The sequence below is a fragment of the Borostomias antarcticus genome (genome assembly GCF_949987555.1).
Source record: "Borostomias antarcticus genome assembly, chromosome: 23".
Taxonomy (NCBI): domain Eukaryota; kingdom Metazoa; phylum Chordata; class Actinopteri; order Stomiiformes; family Stomiidae; genus Borostomias; species Borostomias antarcticus.
In genome coordinates, this window is record NC_140256.1 from 20,099,511 (window position 1) to 20,121,201 (window position 21,691).

At 46.7% G+C, this 21,691-nt stretch overlaps 1 protein-coding gene across 1 annotated transcript in view; it reads left to right on the forward strand.

Annotated features, from left to right (window-relative positions):
- Positions 1–21,442, forward strand: part of kiss1rb (KISS1 receptor b) — a gene marked incomplete at both ends in the record, with an annotated part of 42,677 nt that extends 21,235 nt beyond the window's left edge. The window contains 3 exons of the mRNA XM_084456904.1: positions 18,741–18,979; positions 20,690–20,848; positions 21,227–21,442. Of these exons, the coding sequence (XP_084313030.1) occupies positions 18,741–18,979; positions 20,690–20,848; positions 21,227–21,442 (614 nt within the window). The remainder of the gene's footprint in view (positions 1–18,740; positions 18,980–20,689; positions 20,849–21,226) is intronic.
- Positions 21,443–21,691: the final 249 nt, after the last annotated feature.

A 21,691-nucleotide genomic window follows, 5' to 3' on the forward strand; every position in this document is an offset into this window, starting at 1 on the left:
TCTACGGCCATACACATAGTTGTGAAACTTCTTCACTCCAAACATCACTGCCAGACCCTCCTTATCCAGCTGTGAATAGTTCCTCTCTGCAGCAGTTAATGTGCGGGATACAAACCCAACAGGTCTCTCCGACCCATCAGGCATCCGATGGGACAACACTGCCCCCACTCCATAGGGAGAGGCATCACAAGCCAGTATCGCCTCCTTCTTCGTGTCATAGTGCACCAGGACCTGTGATGACTGTAGAAGAGATTTAGAGTGATCAAAAGCCCCTTGCTGTGCGGCCCCCCAATCCCAGCGAACATCTTTCCTGAGTAGTGAATGGAGAGGATCCAGAAGGGAAGATAGGTTAGGTAGGAATCGATGATAATAATTCAGCAGTCCTAGATAGCCTTTTAGCTCTGACACAGTCTTAGGTGTGGGTGCATCCTTAACAGCAGCCACCTTCTCAGAAACTGGACGGAGCCCATTCCTGTCAATCATGTGCCCCAGATACATCACTTCATCCTTCAGGAAGGTGCACTTCTGCCGCTTAAGGCGTAGGCCATGGTCCTCCAGACGCTGCAGGACCTCCTCCAGGGTTTTCAGATGCTCCGCCTCTGTTGGACCACTCAAAAGAATATCATCCAAAAACACACAACAGTGAGGGATCCCTCGGAGGATCCCCTCCATAATCCTCTGGAAAATAGCAGGACTGGATGAAACACCAAAAGGCAGTCGGTTATAGGTATACAACCCTCGTTGTGTGTTTATAGTAACATATGGCTTTGAGACCTCCTCCAAAACCACTTGTAAATAAGCATGGCTCATGTCAAGCTTAGAGAACTTGTCTCCTCCAGATAGCTGAGCAAACAGATCCTCTACTCTTGGAATGGGATATTGCTCTACACTGGAAGCCTGATTGACAGTTACCTTGTAGTCCCCACAGATGCGGACCCCCCCACAGGGCTTGAGTATGGGTACTATGGGGGCAGCCCATTCTGAATGAGTCACTGGCTCAATGATCTTAGCTTCCAGGAGCCTATCCAGCTCAGCCTCCACTAAAGGTTTAACCGCATATGGGACCGACCTGGGTTTGAAGAACTTCGGTTTGGCTTCAGGATCCACATGTATAGCTGCTTTGACGCCCTTCAGAGTCCCCAGCTCATCTTTGAACACCGCTTCATGCTTCATAAGGACCTGCTCCAGCCTGCCGTAGTTCATAGTCTCCACCCGGTGGACGGTGTGCACCTCCATGGCCAATTCCTGGAGCCAACTCCGTCCTAGTAGATTTGGGCCTGAGCCAGCCACTACGATCACAGGCAACACTTTAGAGACAGTCTTGTGGGTCACAGTGACTCGGGCCATGCCTTTAACCCTAAGCTTCTCCCCGGTGTATGTCTTCAGCTTAATCGGGCATCTCTCCAAATTGGGCATAACGGCTAGGTCCCTCAGCGTAACATACTGCTTTTGACTAAGAACCGTAACACTACAGCCTGTGTCAACTTCAAAATGGACCTTGGTGCTGTTGATCATCACAGATTGTTGAATAGGGGGCACTTTGTGATTACGCTGTCCTACCAGGCATAGAGTGTGCATTGCATACATATCCTGCTCTGACTCAGAGTCACTACTCTCCCCCTCCTGTAACAAATGAGCCCTGCGGGACTTCCCCCTAGCTGTCTTCGGCACGTGGGACCCCCGTGGACCTGACTGACTCTGGGCGGGTTTTCCCTTGGACCGACACGCCCGCATGATATGGCCTCTCTTACCACAACCATGACATGTCTCTGTAGCGAACCTGCAGTCAGCCGGGTTGTGGTGCCCCCTGCACCTGAAGCACAGCTGGTCCGAAGATGGCGAGACTGTGGATCTCCGCTCAGACACCTGGTAAACCGCCTCCCCAGGTTTGCTCCGCCCCGCCGCTCCAGCCTCATCTCTCCACAGGGCCTGTATATCCTTAACATCTTTATTAGCCGTTTCCATAGACTGTGAAATTTCCCAGGCCTTCTCAAAGGTTAGATCCCCATGTGACAGAAGCCTCCTCTGAATACTGTCATCATTCACCCCACACACCAAACGGTCCCTCAACATCTGTAACAGAGACTCTCCATAATTACAGTCACGTGCAAGCTTCCTAAGTTCAGCCACATATTCAGCAATCGATTCCTCCGGACGTCGAGTTCTTGTATTGAACTTGAACCTTTGCACGATCTCACTAGGTTTGGGGTTGAAATGGGCCCGCAATGTCTCGACTAATTGAGGGTAGGTCTTTTCCCCAGGTGTAGCAGGGCTCACCAAACTCCTCAACAAGCTGTATGTAGCTGGGCCACAACAACTGAGCAAAATAGCCTTTGTCTTACCAGCATCAGTGATATCATTAGCCACGAAAAAAAAATCCAAAACCTCACAGTACTCCTCCCAAGTTTGGGACTGGCTGTCAAATGGGCCCACAGTTCCTACTGTGCCCATACTGGCTCCTTTCCTCCTCCACCTCCAGTTGATCCCCGTCGCCAATGTAATAGCCGAGTTATCCAAGGAACACGCAGAGACCAATAAGGCGAGTTGACTGTTTACTTCCACAGGAGTAGAGCACACCAAACAATTGACTGTGGCACCACCAACATGGCTGCTCAGAGACCCCCCTATGAAACAGGAAGCACCTATATATAGTGTACAGATGAACCCTAGTGTCTCCATCTAGTGGACAGGTAAATACATTACAAGTCAAACCAGCCAGGATATTACAGCGAGCATCACCCCCTCTCCCCTCTCTATTTGCCCAGCCAGGCAGTCTACTTTGAGCTGTTTCTCTAGTATTTCCCTGACTGACCTAACTGACATAATTAGTTCTATGAAATCTTCCTCAAGCCCCCTAGATGTTTTACCAACAACCTTGCTAAAGGAAGTTATTAGCTCAGTCGGCCCCAGTCTGGTCTCTATTATAAATAGCTCCCTAGAGTCAGGCTCAGTCTCAGCCTATTTTAAGCAGGCGGTCGTCCAGCCCCTCCCTACCACAAAACTATCGGCCCATCTCCAAGCTTTCATTTATCTCTAAGGTTTTAGAAAAAGTAGTTGCTAACCAGCTCAACACTGTTCCAAAGAACCAGAATATCTTAGATAAATTCGAATCTGGCTTTCGACAGAACCACTCAACAGAAACTGCCCTCCTAAGAGTTTCTAATGATATAATGATGTCGACAGACTCTGGTAACTGTGGTGTTCTGGTACTGCTCGACCTTAGTGCAGCTTTTGATGCGGTAAATCATAGCATCCTGTTAGACAGGCTTAGGGAGTGGGTGGGCATCACTGGGAGCGCTCTAGATTGGTTCACCTGCTACCTCAAAGAAAGAAGCTTTTCTGTCGCCGTAGGTCCCTTTAAGTCTGACTCTGCCCCCCTCTCCTGTGGCGTGCCTCAGGGCTCTGTCTTAGTCCCAGTCCTATTTGCCCTCTACATGCTCCCTCTTGGTCTCCTAATCAGCAAATTCAATCCATCTCCTATCATTGGTATGCAGACGATATCCAACTGTTTTTCTCTTTCAAACTAGATAAGATTGAAAATCTCAGTGTTCTGCATGAGTGTCTAGCTGCCATTAAGGAGTGGACAGCGAGCAACTACCTTCAACTACCTTCAACTACCTTCAACTCAGGGAGGTATTTATCCCACTGTTTATGCTGTTGGCCAACATAAGAGGCTATCATGGTCTTCAGGGTACGGTTCACTCTCTCCGTCAGGTTCGTTTGCGGGTGGTATGCAGATGTCATCCTGTGACCCACATTCCAGGTTCGGCACAGGTCCTGGAAAACCGACAAGACAAACTGTGTTCCACGATCTGAGAGCAGGTAGTCCGGTACACCCCATCGGGTGAAGATGTCCCTCACCAGGACTTGGGAGACGCTGTCCGCAGTCGCCGTCCTCAAGGGAAACAATTCCACCCACCTGGTATAGTTATCCACGAAAACGGTGGTACACAAAACTGGTATAAGGCCTGACACTCCTCATCCTCCTGCTGCGCTCTCCACAGGGTCTCGACGGAAATGGAAATCTCAGCAGAGTTCAGGCTGCGGCTGGCGAACGCGAGGACTTCCTCTGTCCCAGCAGACTTCTGGACCAACCAGAAGAGGGCAGATGAAGGCAGTGATTTCCTGCATCTCTGGGTCCATCTCAACCTGCCAATACCCCGCTATTTAAATCCAGAGATGTAAAGATGGCAGCACCTGCAAGGCTGTCCAGTATCTCCTGGATGGTGGGCATAGGGTAGGCATCTGTGACAGTGTTTTTATTCACCCTTCTGTAGTCAATGCAGAACCTGATTTGACTGTTCTTCTTGGGAATCAGGACTACAGAGGAAGCCCAAGCAGAGTATGAAGGTTTGATGACACCTTTCTCCAGAATATGATATATATATGAGAAAGATCTGATGTTTCAGTAGACCTGTATGTCCCACTGTTGTTGTGCACACATCTGCATTATTGAAAAGGAGGGTCTTTAACTGCAGGTTTCATGTGGTCCTCCAGATGAGACTCCTGGATTGCCCTTAGGGACAAGTCTGAGTCCTCCCGTGTGGCCAGAGCAGGTGTCAGTGCAGAGGCTGATGGAGCTTCCACTGAGAAGAAGGACAGTGAGTTGTCGTCAACCTCCCCTCCCCCCATGGGCGAGGACTCTGCCCTGAAGGGATACCTCCTCCTCTCATCGTCCCTGAACCAGAACATCCCCTCAACAACTTCCCATAGCATTCCAGTGAAATATATGAAGTCCAGTCCCAACAGAGCAGTAAAGACAAGGAACGCGGAATCCAACACCACCACAGGAATCAGCCAGACTCTCTCCTGCAGACGCAGATCTAATTCCACTCAACCAAGAGGCATCTTAGACTGCCCATCAGCCAGATACAGGGGACTGCCTGTCCATGGGGTGAGCTTGTCATCCGAGTGTATGATGACCCTGTATCCACTACCACATTCCCCCTCCAGTTCCTCACTGATATTGTCACCTTCAGCTGCCAGGGTAGGGTGAAGCCACAGCTCAGACCAGGAAATGTGTTAGACCCAAGACCCTGCACAAAGAAAGGTGAGGCAATGCATGGCGCCGAGGGTGTCGTGTGGGCCACAGTCAGTGAAGCTGCTTCTCGACGGTCAGCAGACTGAGAGGGTGGTGGGCAGAGCTGCTGAGAGCTCAGGGGCGGCTGAGATTTATGGGGCTGCTGAGGTTGATTACGTTGCTGTGAATTGGAGGGGTAAGAGGGCTTGGAATCCCTGTACCGTTTGTAGTTGGGACATGAATAGGGAACATGACTGTCCTTACATCTCAAACAATAAACCACAGGGGCAGGCTTGTTCTTCTGGGGCAGGTTATCAGTACTGGGTGAATCCACCTTCGTTGGTCTCACTGTTTGCTTCTTTCGTTGTTCATACAGTACTTGACTGGCCTTATCTTTTTCCAGCTGTTGACCCACCCTCACCAGTTCATCCACCGTGGTGACACTGCCTCGGAGTTGGCTGGCCATCCGAGGATTGAGGTTCCTGAAAATCAGTTTGAGGACGGCAGCCTCTTCAATGTCTGGCTTCCACCGCCTGCATAAGGAGCGAAACATATAGGCGAAATCCAGGATGCTTTCTCTATCACCCTGAACTCTCGTCCTCACTCTCTCCGCCAGTTCGTCCTCATAGTCTTCGGACAGAAAGGCAGCTCGGAACTTCTTCTGGAAGTCTGACCAGGTATGTGTGTTTAAACAAGCCACATCCAGCCAGTCCCTCGCTGTTCCATGTAGGATATTTCTTAGAGTTGCCATCACTTCCTGATCGGTCAGTGAGTTTAAGGCCAGGAAATCGTTTCTCCAGATATATCAGAGGGTCTGTTTCATCCCCCATCTTCCCGAAGGTGGGAAACAGCAGTTTCACCGGGCATTTTCCAGGCGCCCGTCCCCTGACGTCAAACAGAGCCGAGGAATGCTGAGGGGTTTCAAGCAGTTCATGCATCACCTCAGGTAACGCGGTAGACTGAAGTCGCTACCTCTGAGCCTCCCATCTGCCCAGGAGCGGGAGTCTCGGCAGGGGTCCCAGCTACCTGGACAGGGACAGACGTATTGAGGGTATCTCTCATTGTCACCATGTCTTGGGACATCAAATCCATGCTGTGCGTCAGTTTCCCAATAATATCCTCCAGGCTGTCCACCGCCTGCACCACCGGGGTCATGAATTCTCTGACGTCCTTCAATAATTCTCCATGGTGGTGTGACAACCGCCAGATAAGGCTCACGGCAACCTTATCTCTCAGATAAATACTCTGCTTCTCCATGGTCTGCTCCATTTTGTCATGGACGTCCTTTAATAAAGTCTTTACTGTACTCAGGAGCTCCTCCTTGTGTTTGGTTTGGGCGTCCATGAGGAAGTGCAATTTCTCCTCCATATTCATATCAGAAGTATCCTTAGGCTCATTCATCGTCAGGTCCATATCCCTTATAGACAGATTTGTTTTATCCTGTGAGTTGGCTGGTCCAGCAGCACATTCCTCCTGTTTTGCAGCAGGGGGCACAAGCAGTGGTTGGTACGCTTTGGCTGGGGGTGTAGCCCGCTGTTGTTCCTCCTGACCACCAGAGGGCAGTCTCCCTTGGCGGGGGTATGATTGTGTGGTAGGGGCAAGAGGTGGTGGTAACTGGCCCTCTGTGTGGACTGGGGGCAGCCCCACCCAGGATAGATCCAGAAGGTCGAATGCGTCAGCCATTTCACCTTCACTCATTATTTTATAAGTGATTTTATTTATAAGCACTTTTATAGCTACTTGTATTTGATGGGTGAGCTTGGGTTTCCTTTGTTTGTCTGATCATGTAATACCAGACCTAAGCCAGGGTTAATTGTGTTCTCCCAACTCGAGCCCCACGTTGGGCGCAATTTTTGTAACAGGTCAGTCCTCTGTGTGGACTGGGGGCAGCCCCACCCAGGATAGATCCAGAAGGTCGAATGCGTCAGCCATTTCACCTTCACTCATTATTTTATAAGTGATTTTATTTATAACCACTTTTATAGCTACTTGTATTTGATGGGTGAGCTTGGGTTTCCTTTGTTTGTCTGATCATGTAATACCAGACCTAAGCCAGGGTTAATTGTGTTCTCCCAACTCGAGCCCCACGTTGGGCGCAATTTTTGTAACAGGTCTTTACCTGCCTCTTGGTTGAGTGGAATTAGATCTGCGTCTGCAGGAGAGAGTCTGGCTGATTCCTGTGGTGGTGTTGGATTCCGCGTTCCTTGTCTTTACTGCTCTGTTGGGACTGGACTTCATATATTTCACTGGAATGCTATGGGAAGTTGTTGAGGGGATGTTCTGGTTCAGGGACGATGAGAGGAGGAGGTATCCCTTCAGGGCAGAGTCCTCGCCCATGGGGGGAGGGGAGGTTGACGACAACTCACTGTCCTTCTTCTCAGTGGAAGCTCCATCAGCCTCTGCACTGACACCTGCTCTGGCCACACGGGAGGACTCAGACTTGTCCCTGAGGGCAATCCAGGAGTCTCATCTGGAGGACCACATGAAACCGCAATTAAAGACCCTCCTTTTCAATAATGCAGATGTGTGCACAACAACAGTGGGACATACAGGTCTACTGAAACATCAGATCTTTCTCATATATATATCATATTCTGGAGAAAGGTGTCATCAAACCTTCATACTCTGCTTGGGCTTCCTCTGTAGTCCTGATTCCCAAGAAGAACAGTCAAATCAGGTTCTGCATTGACTACAGAAGGGTGAATAAAAACACTGTCACAGATGCGCTGAGTCGAGGGACCAGTCAGAGTCAAGTCTGACAAATAATGGCCGGGTTTCCCGATAAAGAACCCCTCTGAAGCAACCCTTTGCATGGGAGTTAAGAAGTACTTTGGAGTTAAGTGCTTCTTAATGCTTTAGGGAAACCAGGCCAATATCAACAAGGTTGGTCAACCCTTACAAAACACAAATACAATAATTCAGGTAATAGTACATAGCATCATAGAACCTCACACAGCACAAGACATAACCACACAGCACAACAGTTTCAGTTTTGCAAGATATATTCAAAAACACCACATTGCGTGTGTGAGTGTGGGTGAGGTGCGAGTGTGGGGTTCAGTCCATCAGAGTCCATTTCCGTTCATTCATTGACCCAGCAAGAGTTCAATCCAGCCGACCTGGAAAATCACTTGACAGCAACACAATAATCCAACTTGATAATAAATTCCACTCCGGGTTTTACCACGGATCCCCGTCCCTACAGCGAACAGAAAATCAGTCACCACATTGCGTTTGGAATATACAAATACACAACAACAACAACAACAGCATGGAAAAATACCAGCAGACAAATAAAATAACAGCAAGTACCTCCCGTTACTTAATACGTAATGTCGGTTAGGTCAGTCAGGGGCGTCAAGGCAGCACTTCTGGAGTCCTTTGGTGGGGAGCTGCCGACCTAACTCAAGGCTCCGTTTGGTGTTGGCTAGCGCAGCCAGCTAACACCGGCTAGCCAGTTAACACCGGCTAGCCAGTTGACTGCCGATGCGTCGTGAGTGAATGCGTAGAGGTATTTATATTATCGTAGAGGTAAGCTTGCGTTGTCCGTAACTGCTGGTATGGGTGTGTTGGTGCTGAGCAGTCGTGGTGTTTTCCGGTAGGCAGGGTTTATAGTACGCGGGGTTGTGGGGATTGGATGGACGGACAAAGAAGTGGGGTGTGCCCCGTGATATTTTTTGATCCTAGTTACCCATGTGAGCGGTGACATGTTCAGACGCAAACGTTCTCGGTGCTACAACGCCTCAACCTGAGGAACCTTGGTGTGACTTTTGATCAGTCTATGGATCTAGACAAGTATGTTAAGTCGTTAACTAGCACCTGCTTTTTCCATCTGAGGAATATCGCAAAACTTCAGTCCATTGTTGCTCATGGTGAGCTGGAAATGTCTGTCCATGCTTTTATATCCTCCAGGTTGGATTATTGCAACTCTTTGTTCACCTGCTTAAACAAAGCATCTGTGGACCAGTTGCAACTGGTCCAGAATGCCGCGGCCAGGCTGCTCACCAGGGCCAAGAAATTGTGCCACATCATCCCCATCCTGGCCTCCCTGCACTGGCTCCCTGTGCACCTCAGGATCCACTTCAAAGTCCTGGGGCCTCATTTATAAACGTTGCGTAGAATCCACGTAACTAAGTTTGCTTAGCTAAGTACGAAAATATACGTACAAAAAATCTCCGATTTATAAAACGCTGCGTATCACAACCCATGTTCACTTAGGCCACGCCAACGCCAGCTGCCCTTTATAAATCACAATCAACACTTAACTTGATGTGAACTTAACGTGAACACGCGTTCTGATCACACCCCAATTAACGCCCACAATTGCCTATAAATGGTCAGTGATACGCCCCTAAAACATATGCAACGACAATGGAGCCGAGTGCAAAAGGCAGAAAGAGAAAGAGACATTTTACAGATGCGAGGTGGAGGTATTGGTCAACGAGGTAGAGACGCCGCAAAAGGATCTTTTCGGAAACGATGATTTCACATGTGCACGACTGATAAGAGCACCTGTTAGGCCTGAGTGGTCCCATTTAGATTATTTAGATATCTATCATGCAGGCTATATTGGCATTCGTTTAGTGTGGTAGGCCTTATTAGGTGGCTGCTTATATGTGACAGCGGCTGGTGACTTGGTCCGCAACTCGGCAAACCCCAAAATGCGCTAGGGGGCAAAATAACTAAAAAAACTTTTTTTTGTTTTTTTGTGTATTACCAAAGTTGAAGTTGTGAAGAACCTACTTACTATAACAGACAACAGTTTTAGGTTCACGAAATACGTTTAATTAGTCTGCAAACTAAGCTCGTTTTTAGCTGATTTCGAGCCGGGCTTGGGGGCGGGCAGATCGATTAGCATGATTTGGTTTCATTGGCTATTGCTTCCGGGTTCTCCGCCCCCCACCCTTCCCCAACACGCCGGCTTTGTTTACATTCAGTCCCAAGTTAACCATGGATGCTACAGCTTTTGCTAAAGAGAAGACGGGGATGGCATCCAGGACATGGAAAGAGTTTTAAGAGCAGCTCAAACTCCAGCAGAGCAGGACTCGTTCGTACACGGAGTTGTATTCTTGATGACCTGTGATACAGAGATGACTGTATCAACAAAGCAAGTTGCTACCAAGCGAACGCGAACGACGTACCAGATTCACACCACCGCCAAGCATTCTGCTTTGCTTTGGGGTAAGCTATCTTTATACTATCTGTGCTGTTTACATTACATTAACGTTAGTCGTTTAGCAGAAGCTCCTTTCTAAACAAGTGACTAAGTCTAGCTAGCATAACAAAGGCACTAGCACTAACTAACAAAGGCTAGCTAGCTAACGTTAGCTAACATGCTAGTTAGCTGAGCTAGCCCTTTGTTCCTAAACTAGCCAGCGAGGCAGCTAATATCGAGCTAGGTAGCTATATTATAGAGAGAAACAGAATGAGAGAGCATGAGAGCTATGGTAGTCTGACACCTTTTTCTTTGTTTTGGTTACAGGATGAGCAAAAACCAGCTCCAGCTTGTAAGGAATTGCAGCTCTCCCTTCATACCAGCCAGCAAGAAGATCACTATGCACTACAGCTTTGATTTTGCACAACAGGTGAGAATACGTTCATCCTATCATGCATTAGCTAGTCTATTTAATCAACACATTCTGGTACTATTTTATCTATATGGAGTGCCAGTACTGTGGGCAATAGTTTAATGTACTTTCTTCCTTCTATTCTATTGCAGTTTTGATGCTGAGAGACCTGGCATGGTTGTGGCCAGAGAACACCGTGATGCACCGGCAGTCGAGTTTCAGCTGCTGCGCAAGCCTGATGTCCTGCCCCCCAGAGAAGGTCTTCTTGTGCAAGCCCCACCCGGACTGGACATGGCCAGACAGACATATCTCTTTGACAAGATCAGAGAGTTCTGTTCTGATGAGGGACGAGACGTCACATGTCCCCCGCCAAACTCCACAGCAGCTCAGAACAAGACTGTCCGCTTGTAGATTCAATGCAGATCATCAGGACGGACAGCACTGCAGGAGAAAGGCCACAGCCTTTCCTGTTTTCCTGTTTGTATACTGAAGCGTTGCTTGTTCTCTTGCACAGACTTGCCCACACTTGCACAGACTGCATTGTTAGAATATTGAATACTGAGCTGAGTACTGTTGTTATTACCTTGAGTATTGAGCTGGGGACTGTTATTACTTTGTTGTACACTTGATCACAATGAACACTATGCACCATGTCTATAAAACAGACAACTGACTGTACACTTTAACACTTAGACTGTTGCCTTTTTTTGTACACTTAACTACTTATGCTTGTACTTTATATCATGTATGTGACAATAAAGAATGTTAAATTTGAACTTCATCTTATATTGTTCTTAACTGCATTCACAACACAAGATTAATACTGACTCAAAGAGTGTGGGGTCATCAGTGAGAGAGCACCTCACTTGGCAGCCACTCTCAGGTAATACCCCAAGTTGACAGCCACTCTCAGGTAATACCCCAAGTTGACAGCCACTCTGACAGATAATGACAGATCGTCCAGTGGGGGAGTGGCTGGGGGAGGGGTTACCAGGCTATTGTTCACGCCCATTACCTGGCAGTCAGAGGTGTGAAAATGTTGGAGAACTTTGGAGGGAGATTTCTCAGCTAAGTTGATTTGGCAGTACTAGCATTCAAATAAGCATATCTTCTTCAAATATGTTCAGATTTCAATGTATGAGACCTCATTTGAAAGCTTACAATCTGCACTTTCATTATCTGTAAAAAACTGAAAAATGAAAATGCCTAGTTGAGGACCAAATTACCAGCGGCGGTCACATATCCAAACTGATAATCATTATAAGCCTATATAGTGTTGTTGCATGGGTAATGGGGTTTGGATCTATATTGCACGTAACCGAATGCTTCACAGGGTGGCCCATGAATAAAAGGCCTAACTTATCAACGTATAAACGGGTCAATTTACAATGACATCCATAACAATGCAAACATGAAGGCCTATAGTGACTACTTAATGCAAGTATCCCCAATTTAACTATACGACAGATCTGAGGGTTCTTTGCAGCAGCCAATTTGTGTATTTTCCGGGATATCATGCATTTCACATACTTTCTCAAAACATTCTGTAGGCATATAGAAGCTGCGTGTTCTAATGGATGTTGCGGGATAGCCAAGCACATTAGAACATCTGTGCCAAGTCCCGGCATATCCAAGGCCCCGTGCGTTATGGCCTACTATAATCTAGCTATATCAGTGCCTGTATCGAGGTCTTGTAAATATATGGGGTCCATGGATGAGTTTCATGTGATTCTATAAAGCGTAATTATAGCTACACACATGACGATTCGGCAAATTAATAATCTAACTTGCTCCCTTGTGTTCTTATAACTTGGAGACGCATCACCTCCATGCGCTGTTTTGCGCATAGCTAATTCTACCAAAGCGGCATGTGAGCATTGGGATGACATGCGTTTTTAGGCCCACATTCCTCGCATGCCTGCTACATGACAATCATAAGACAATATGAGGATATACTATGATGTACAATATAGCCTAATGTAGCCTACAGTTGCCTCAAGTAGGACATTTCCATTCACCGCTCAACATCATTGTAATTGCGGCTTGCCTCAGTGGTCATTCGGGTTTACATAAAAGCCTAATCAAATATAGGCTATAAATACATAAATACATTAACGAATGAATAGGTGGATAATTAAATGTACGAATAATTAACTAAATAAATGATTAACTAAATAAATATACTTCAACGCCGAATGCAACATTTGTTTGGTGCGGTATAGGCCTTATAGTTGTAGGCTATCGACATACGGAATCATTACTATGATAAGCCTATAGGCTCGTGTTGTCTTATCAACGTAATGTGGCTTTTATTCATAGGCTACTGCCCGTGATGCTTCTCGGGATAGCCTATAAATGAATAGGCCTACAACATAACATTATATTATGACACAAATGGGTCAATTCACAGACACATCCAAAGCAATGCTGACATTATTTCGTGATTATAGGCTACGGTTGCGATTGATTCCGTTTAAACTGTGTGACACATTGGAGGGTTTCTTGCAGCGATCGATGTATTTATTATTCAATATGTCATGTGTTTCGCAGACTTTCCCGAGTTTCATCCCTCTGCCATCGGAGTTGCGTTTTCCCCTTTCTCCAGAAACGTGCTTATCGTAGTTACAGGAGGGTCGGAGTGTGCGTAGAGTTACGCACACCTTCCGCCAACTTATCGTTAAGCTTGTTTTTTTATAAATACCGAAAGTTGCGTAGAAAGTTGCTCAGCATGGGTTACGCACGTTTTTGTACTTACGCAACGTTTATAAATGAGGCCCCTGGTGTTCACTTACAGAGCCTTCCATGGACAAGCCTCCGCCTACATCTGCGACCTCATCCACCCCTACTCCTCCAGCCGGTCCCTGAGGTCGTCCGACTAGGGGCTCCTGGTGGTGCCTCGGACCAGGCTAAAGACTAAGGGTGACTGAGCCTCGGACCAGGCTAAAGACTAAGGGTGACTGAGCCTGGAATGCCCTACCCCAGGACCTGAGAGCCTCAACTTCTGAGAACTCTTTTAAAAAACTCTTGAAGACCCACTTGTTCAGACAGGCTTTTGGCGATCTGTAGCCCAACTATTGACCCCCCCCCCCCATGTTGTCATGATTTTTGCCTATGTGAACTGTATGTTTATTTTAATTCTCCACTGTAAAGCACTCTGTGCACTCGTGCTGAGAAGAGCGCTCTATAAATAAAGTTTTACTTTATTTTACTTTACTTACTTACTTTTTTCAGGTCATACCTGTCAGAGAGAAGCTTCTGTGTTAGCCTGGGCAATGCCGTGTCCGCCACTGCATCTCTCCCTTGCGGGGTGCCCTAGGGCTCAATTCTTGGACCAATTTTATTTATGTTGTATCTACTCCCCCTAGGATCTATTTTCAGGAAACATGGAGTCTCCTTCCACTGTTATGCAGATTGTCAAATCTACCTGCCCTTGAAACAAAACAACCCTGACTCTTTAAAACCGTTGTTGGCATGCCTGGAAGATGTCAAAGCATGGTTAGCTTTAAACTTTTTATGTTTTCATGACAGTAAAACCGAAGTCATGCTGTTTGGTCCCAGCAATGCCGATGTGTTTCCCACTGCTAATCTAGACCCTTTTAAACATTTTGTGAAGCCAACTGCCACTAATTTAGGGGTGAAAATTGACTGTGACCTAAAGATGGACAAACAAATCAATGCTGTAGTAGGAAATAGTTTTTTCCAGCTTAGGAAGCTGTCCAAGGTCAAACCTTTTTTTTTTTTTATCACGTTGTGTTTTTGAAAATGTAATACATACTTTTATGACTTCTCGTCTCGATTACTGCAATGCTTTATGTTGGTGTCAGTCAGGCCTCTCTCTCTCGCCTGCAGTTAGTCCAGAGCGCTGCCGCTCGTCTGCTAACTGGTACACGTAAGCAAGAGCAAATTACCCCGGTACTGGCTTTGCTCCACTGGCTTCCTGTGTGTTTTCGGATTGATTTTAACATTTTGCTGTTTACTTTTAAGTGCCTAAATGGCTTGGCACCCATCTACCTCTCGGAACTGCTGGAACCCTATGCTCCTTCAAGGTCCCTCAGGTCCTCTGATCAGCTTCTCCTGGTTGTCCCCAAATCCAGGCTGAAGCTCAGGGGGGATCGGGCTTTTGCATGTTAGACAGGCACTTGCAGGTGTTTAAATCACGCCTCAAAACACACTTATATTCTTTTGCGTTTTCCTGACATGGCCTAAGAGATTTGTCCTTTTTCATGTGACATACTGCGTATGTTTTACTATGTGCTCTTTGTGTGTTATTGTTGTTTTTAAATGTGCTCTATAAATAAAGTGGTATGGTATGGTATGGTATATTTTCAGGTATGAGGGTGTCTGATAATGTGCATCTGGTAACTGGGGTTAAAGAGCATATATATGCAGGTTGATTTTTTTATTTTTTGATCTCATGATGGGCCAACTTAATGAATAAAATCTGAAAAAAATCCGTCTTTACAGACACCAAGGGCAGAAATATGGTGAAAATTGTGGCTTTCTAAGCTGCCTGCCAAAAACTGTCATTTTTTCATATTTCAGCAATGATGTAGCATAGGGGAGTCCCCGACCCTGCAGGCTGTCGCAGCCATGGACGGCTATGGACACGGCGAACTGCTGAATCCAGAATAAGCTATCTGCAATAGCACATACTGCAGCAAACTAACATTAACTAGAAAAGGCAAATTCATCCAGACATTTTTGCTGTGGTAAACCATTCACACTGCTATCCTAATGTGTTGCATCTGAAAGATAGCTAGCCGGCTTAATGCTGTCTTCACATAGGCTAATGGCGTAATGATGTCTTCACACAAGCTAACGGCGAAGGCTAATGCTGTCTTCACATAATGTTAGCCCAACAAACAGGTGATTTACGAGTTTGAGCTATAGCAATCAGCTTCAAGGTTTTCTTAATAGTGTAGCTATATCAGCCAGTTCAAGTTTACACATGACATGTAGCTTCAAATAGCCTAGATAGCCTACCTACAGTGTAGCTAAACAGTTAGGCCTGGGGTTTTTTGCTTTTAAAATACTGTAATCTCTTTGAGTCTTGAGTCTTTTTTGGGACGAATCCAAAAAGGCTATTTAATCTCTGGTTCAATCTCAATCCACGCCACTGTGATGACAATAGGCTATCGTAGGATGAAACTGGGGTGTCGGAGACATCACTTAAATCGCAATTTGTCCACTATTAACCTTAGACTATGCGAATGTTATATACATTGTGTAGGCCCATGCGTAAGTGATGAATGGTTGTAACCATGAACAGCCAGTTAGATTATCAGCATTCATCACCAGCCTCAATTTATTTGATAAATTGTCGCGTGATGATTTCCCTCTTTATTGTCATTCATTTAAACCACCATCTCATCTAGGCTACTTCGCATCTTTATGCTTTCATGATTTTAGAGAGCAATCAACAATTTCCAGGATTCCAAATTAAGTCCATCCATTCATCCAACTTTGTCCTCTCCAATGAGCGCAGAGGTCCGTAGCCTACGGAACCAACAACACCAACAAACACATTCATCTCCCTTTGTGTTCCAGGGCTGGTGCACATTGCCTGGTTTAAAATAGGCTAGGCTACTCACTTTTTTTGTGACGAATCCAAAAACATACTTTCTTTCCAAGTAACTATCTTGGACACCAACATCATAATCTTACCAACGCTTCCAATTGCGTGCAATTTGTAGCCTACTCTATATGGTTTTGTGAATAAATAGATCACCGAATCGAAAGACACCGAACGCATTGATCATTGTGTAGCCTATTAGGTTACGTGTCCGAAAGGCTATAGCCATTCACCTCTGCTGCATGGTTGAATTTGTTGAAAGTCACTTGAAATTGTTATTGAATGTAGTCTACTGTTTCTCTTCCTTATATTTCCTTCCATTGTTAATATAAATGGTCAATGTGTAAAATATGTATTATCGATGGCCCCTATGGCCGTTCTCGGGAGCACACTAGTAGGTGCGCAGAACGGAGAGTCGCGCCAGTTTTAAATACTGCAGCAATGAAGATCCACATTACCAGCTTTAATGTAGCCTACCTGTAAAAGTATTGTGTTGAATATTGAGTTGGGTAGGCGTATTATGTTGTTGTGCTATTATGGGCTAATTAGGCTACCCCACGAGCGAAGCCTGCCTCCGCGAAGTGCATTTTTCGGAGTGTAGCTATCCCGCTTAGCCTACCATGGCCACTTGCCAAAGACAAAAAATACGTGCCATTTACTCTTACTATTATTTATTTATGCTTTGCTCACGGCTGCTTGTAACTTGAAGAGTCTACTCCTGTTTGGGTTATGATTTGAAGTGTAGTTGTTTGGGAAACTGTAAGAATTGAATAAGCTACTAGGCCTACAGTTCAAGTCCATCCTAGCTTATTATCCGCGTGGCTGTTTTTTTTTTTTTTTTTTACGTGACTTTGTTATTCTTATTTCCAAATTGATATTATCCACAAATATACCCTATTTTTGCTTTAACTCAAATTCATAAATAACCTGTTTGATTGTTAGGCCTATAGCTAATGTGAACACAGCGTTAGATACGGTTAGCTAGCTAACGCCGGTCACTCACGAAGACACCTGCCCTGTTCTCCTCTGGTTCTCCTCACACCACAACTCAATCTCTCTCCTCTGGCCGTTATTTCTTCTAACCCTAGGTTGATCCTGCTCTCTTTGACGCCTAGCTGGCTCATAATTATAAGGCTGTGGTCAATCTTATGCGTCTGCATAAACATTTACAACCTCTGGGCAATCAGGTAGGTTGGCATTGTGGGCTCTTCTCCACCGGGGTAGGTGTCTAATAGGGGTGTAACAATATATCGCGATACAGAAACGTCACAATACCTATCGTCAAGGTGAAAACAATATCGTGATATGTTTATTGTATATCAGTGAACGCTGGCTACACAACGCTGGTAACAAACATGTCTTTTGTTTCTAGGCCTCTCCATGATATTACAACAGTTCAGCTCTAAATTCACTAAGTGTATTGGAGTAGAAATGTGGAGAAATGCACTATTGGTGTGAACAGCAGCGCTACTGCAACGCTTCACACCTGCCCTTAGTGTATCGTATTGTATCGTATTGTTATCGTCAATCCAATATTGTGTATCGTATCGTGAGATTAGTGTATCGTTACACCCCTAGTGTCTAACAAGTGGACTATTAACGTAAATGCAAATTAACGCTTGTCTTCACCACCAAGTCGTCACACTGGTCCAATGTGATTGGACCAACAAAATGTCAATATCTCAATCCTGTTCAGACAGGGCTGGAGGACAGTCCTCCGATGCGCGTCATTTTCAGTGTTTTGGCCAATCATAAATTAGCAAGAAAAAATGGCATTACGTTGATTTAATATAAAAGAACCCGCCCTAAGGGAGGCTAGCCTCCCTTCCATAGATATCTATGGGTCCTCCAGCTGCATGTTATAGATGTCACTGTTGGAGCTTTAGAATTTCAATAATGGCTTTTTATCCATAGGGAAAACCTGCTTTTTGAACAAAACTGAGATTATATTAAATATTAATTATAAATAAATAAATGCATATATGTATTTTTTAATCCCTCTCTTCTCTACAAAAACTGAGGAGGACTGTCCTCCCCTGCCTCAATGGACGAGCCTCCTCTGACACATACTGTACATACATACATACACACACACACACACACGGCTATGACTGTCTCAGTATACATATGGACATGTACTATACCAGATGTTTGTCCTCTCTGTAGGGTTTTTGTTGCGGCCACCCACAAGGTAGCAGAGCGCTGTTAGGTTTCAGCCAGTTGTTCGGCCTCTCGGTGACAAGACTGACATCCTAGTGTGGACTGGTAGCTAGCCGGAACTGTTTTCCCTCCGCTCATGAGGGAAATTTGACCCATATGGCCTATATTCCATAAACAAAGACTTGTTGTAGACAAGACAACAACAAAAACAACAACACCGTAATGACTTGGTGAATTGACTGATTTAATTGACTCTTGAGGTTGCTTGCTCAATGTCGCCCCTGGTGGTTAGTGTGCAACACATATTTTTTTTAATCTCAATGAGACTGAACCTGGTTATATAAAAGTACAAAAAAAAGAAGACTGATGAAAATTCAGTTCACTCATTTTTAAGATGGGTTTGTATTAACCATGTGTGCAGGTTCCCTCCTGCTGTCCGTGCCCGTGCCTCTCTACCGCCACCTGCAGGAGGGCAGCTGGTACGGTCCCCGGGTCTACTGCAGCGAGTCCTTCCCCTCGGCCCGGCTGGAGACAGCCTTCATTCTCTACAACTTCCTGGCTGTCTACCTCCTCCCCCTGATCACCATCAGTGCCTGCTACGCCTTCATGCTCAAACGCATGGGCCAGCCTAGCGTACAGCCCGCCGACAGCAGCTACCAGGTACACCCTAACCCAGCCCTACCCCTAACCCAGCCCTACCCCTAACCCAGCCCTAACCCCGCCCTACCCCTAACCCAGCCCTACCCCTAACCCAGCCCTACCCCTAACCCAGCCCAGCCCAGCTTACAGCCCACCAACAGCAGCTACCAGGTACACCCTAACCCAGCCCTACCCCTAACCCAGCCCTAACCCAGCCCTACCCCTAACCCAGCCCTACCCCTAACCCCGCCCTACCCCTAACCCAGCCCTACCCCTAACCCAGCCCTACCCCTAACCCCGCCCTACCCCTAACCCAGCCCTACCCCTAACCCAGCCCAGCCCAGCTTACAGCCCACCAACAGCAGCTACCAGGTACACCCTAACCCAGCCCTACCCCTAACCCAGCCCTACCCCTAACCCAGCCCTACCCCTAACCCAGCCCTACCCCTAACCCAGCCCTAACCCAGCCCTACCCCTAACCCAGCCCAGCTTACAGCCCACCAACAGCAGCTACCACACACACACACACACACACACACACACACACACACACTTAGCTGTCCATCGTGTTCAATGATGACGCTTGCTCCAGGAAGGGGGTGGGGGGGTTCAGCGATGTTGCCGCTGGTGCCACTTCTTGTGTCTGTGGAGGCCGAGGCGTGACCCGCACCTCCGTCCACAGAGGGAGCAGGGAACCCAGACGCCAGGGGAACACCGGCCGCCCTCTGCTGTCGCTGGGCGCGCCTCTCGGACCGTCTCTGTTGATCGGTGTGGGTTATTTGTGAAACTGCTCTGGCATATGTGCCCTGCCAGGCTGCTCTGTCGACTGCCAGAGTTAGGGTTGGAGGTGCCATTGTTTTGAGAGGGGGTGGTGCCAGGTGGTTTTGAGCCTGTTCTTCATCTGGAAGATGATGTTAGTGATGACTAGGTGGTGTTCTGCACAGAGGGAGAGGAGCCGTAGCCCGTTGCTGTTCGATTTTCCCCACTCCGTGCTGGCAAATAGCTTTACTCCACACCAGGTGCTCCGTGCCCACTCTAGCATTGAAGTCTCCCATGAGTACGGGTTTGTCCGTAGCCAGGGTTTTCTGTAAGATGGAATCAAGCGCTCTGTAAAAATCCTCTCTGATGTTATACTCGGTGTCTAGTTGGTGCATAAGCACTAATGAGAGTGGTGAAATGTCCCTTTGCGAGGGGAATATGCCATGTCATTAGTCTTTTGTTGATGCTGATAGGGGATTCTGGGATGCGCTGCAGCAGTTGGGACTTCACAGTGAATCCAACCCCATGGATGCAGCTGAGCCTTCAGGGACCCCTTTCCAGAAGAAAGTGTAACCTGCACCAACCTCAGTCAGGGAGTCCTCTCCATGTAATCTGGCCTCGCTGAGTGCTGCAATGAAGATGTTATATCTTGCATTGGTATCTTTGGTATCTTGGTATCTTTTTATACCCTCTCGGGTTTACCCACGTGGCAGTGGCAGTTTGGTAGGGCCCACTGCTAGCAATGGTACACACACACACACACACACACACACACACACACACACACACACACACACACACACACACACACACACACACACACACACACATCAAAAACTCTCCTTTCCTCTCTCCTCTTCTCTCTCCTGTCCTCTCCTCTTCTCCTCTATTCTCCTCTCTCCTCTCCTATCCTCTCTTATGCTCTCCTCCTCTCTTCTCCTCTCTTCTCTTCTCTCCTCTCTCCTGTCCCAGGTGCAGGTGCAGGCAGAGCGGGCAGCAGCAGTGAGAGCCCGTGTCAGTCGTATGGTGGTGGTGATGGTGGTTCTGTTCACTTTGTGCTGGGGTCCCATCCAGGTCTGCATCCTGCTGGAGGTCTTCGCCCCTCATCTTGACAACTACGCCTTCTACAAGGTGACATACACACACTACTGGTCAAGTTTATACATCATCTCCACAGATACGCCCTCTACAAGGTGACACACACATACACACTACTGGTCAAGTTCATACCTGACGGTCATTTGGCCGAAATGTTGGTTGATCCAAAAGTTCAATTCTAGTTTATTTTTTGTTTCAAAATGAGTTCCAGACACCATTGGACTGAATACGTGTGTTTATAGCAAAGTCATATCAGACATAGTAACCTTTGCTGTTTAGATGAGATTTAATTGTCCAGAGGTTCTCAGTGACTTGTTGAAGTTCTCCAAATTGTTCCACATGTCAGTGTGTATCATATCTGTTCAAATGCCTTTTCTCTTCTGGGTTTTTCCATCTGATTTGAATTTGCAGGTGAGGGTCTGGGCCCACTGCATGTCCTACTCCAACTCCTCCATCAACCCCCTGGTTTACGCTTTCATGGGCAACAACTTCAGGAAGGCCTTCAAACACGCCTTCCCCTCCTGCTACAGGCAGGACAGAGGGAGAGCCAGGGTGGGGGAGGCGCAGGGGGAAGGCCAAGCCCCCAACAGGGACACAGAGATGCACTTTCTTTCATCTGGGCGCTGAAGGCCAACAAGCCATTTGGACATGGCATTCGTTATTTATTTATGGTGTATTTATGGAAACAAAGCTTTCAGACTATGGATGCACAAGTTCAATCAAAAGTTATTCTCACAGGTTCTGCATCCATCAATATTTGCTCATTACTTTGTAGACTTGGTAAGAGCTAAATTATTCCAGTCCACATAGATCAGTGTAGTGTAATAGTTGTGTGTGTGTGTTGGTTAGTGCCTTCTTAGGAGGTTAGAATGTGTC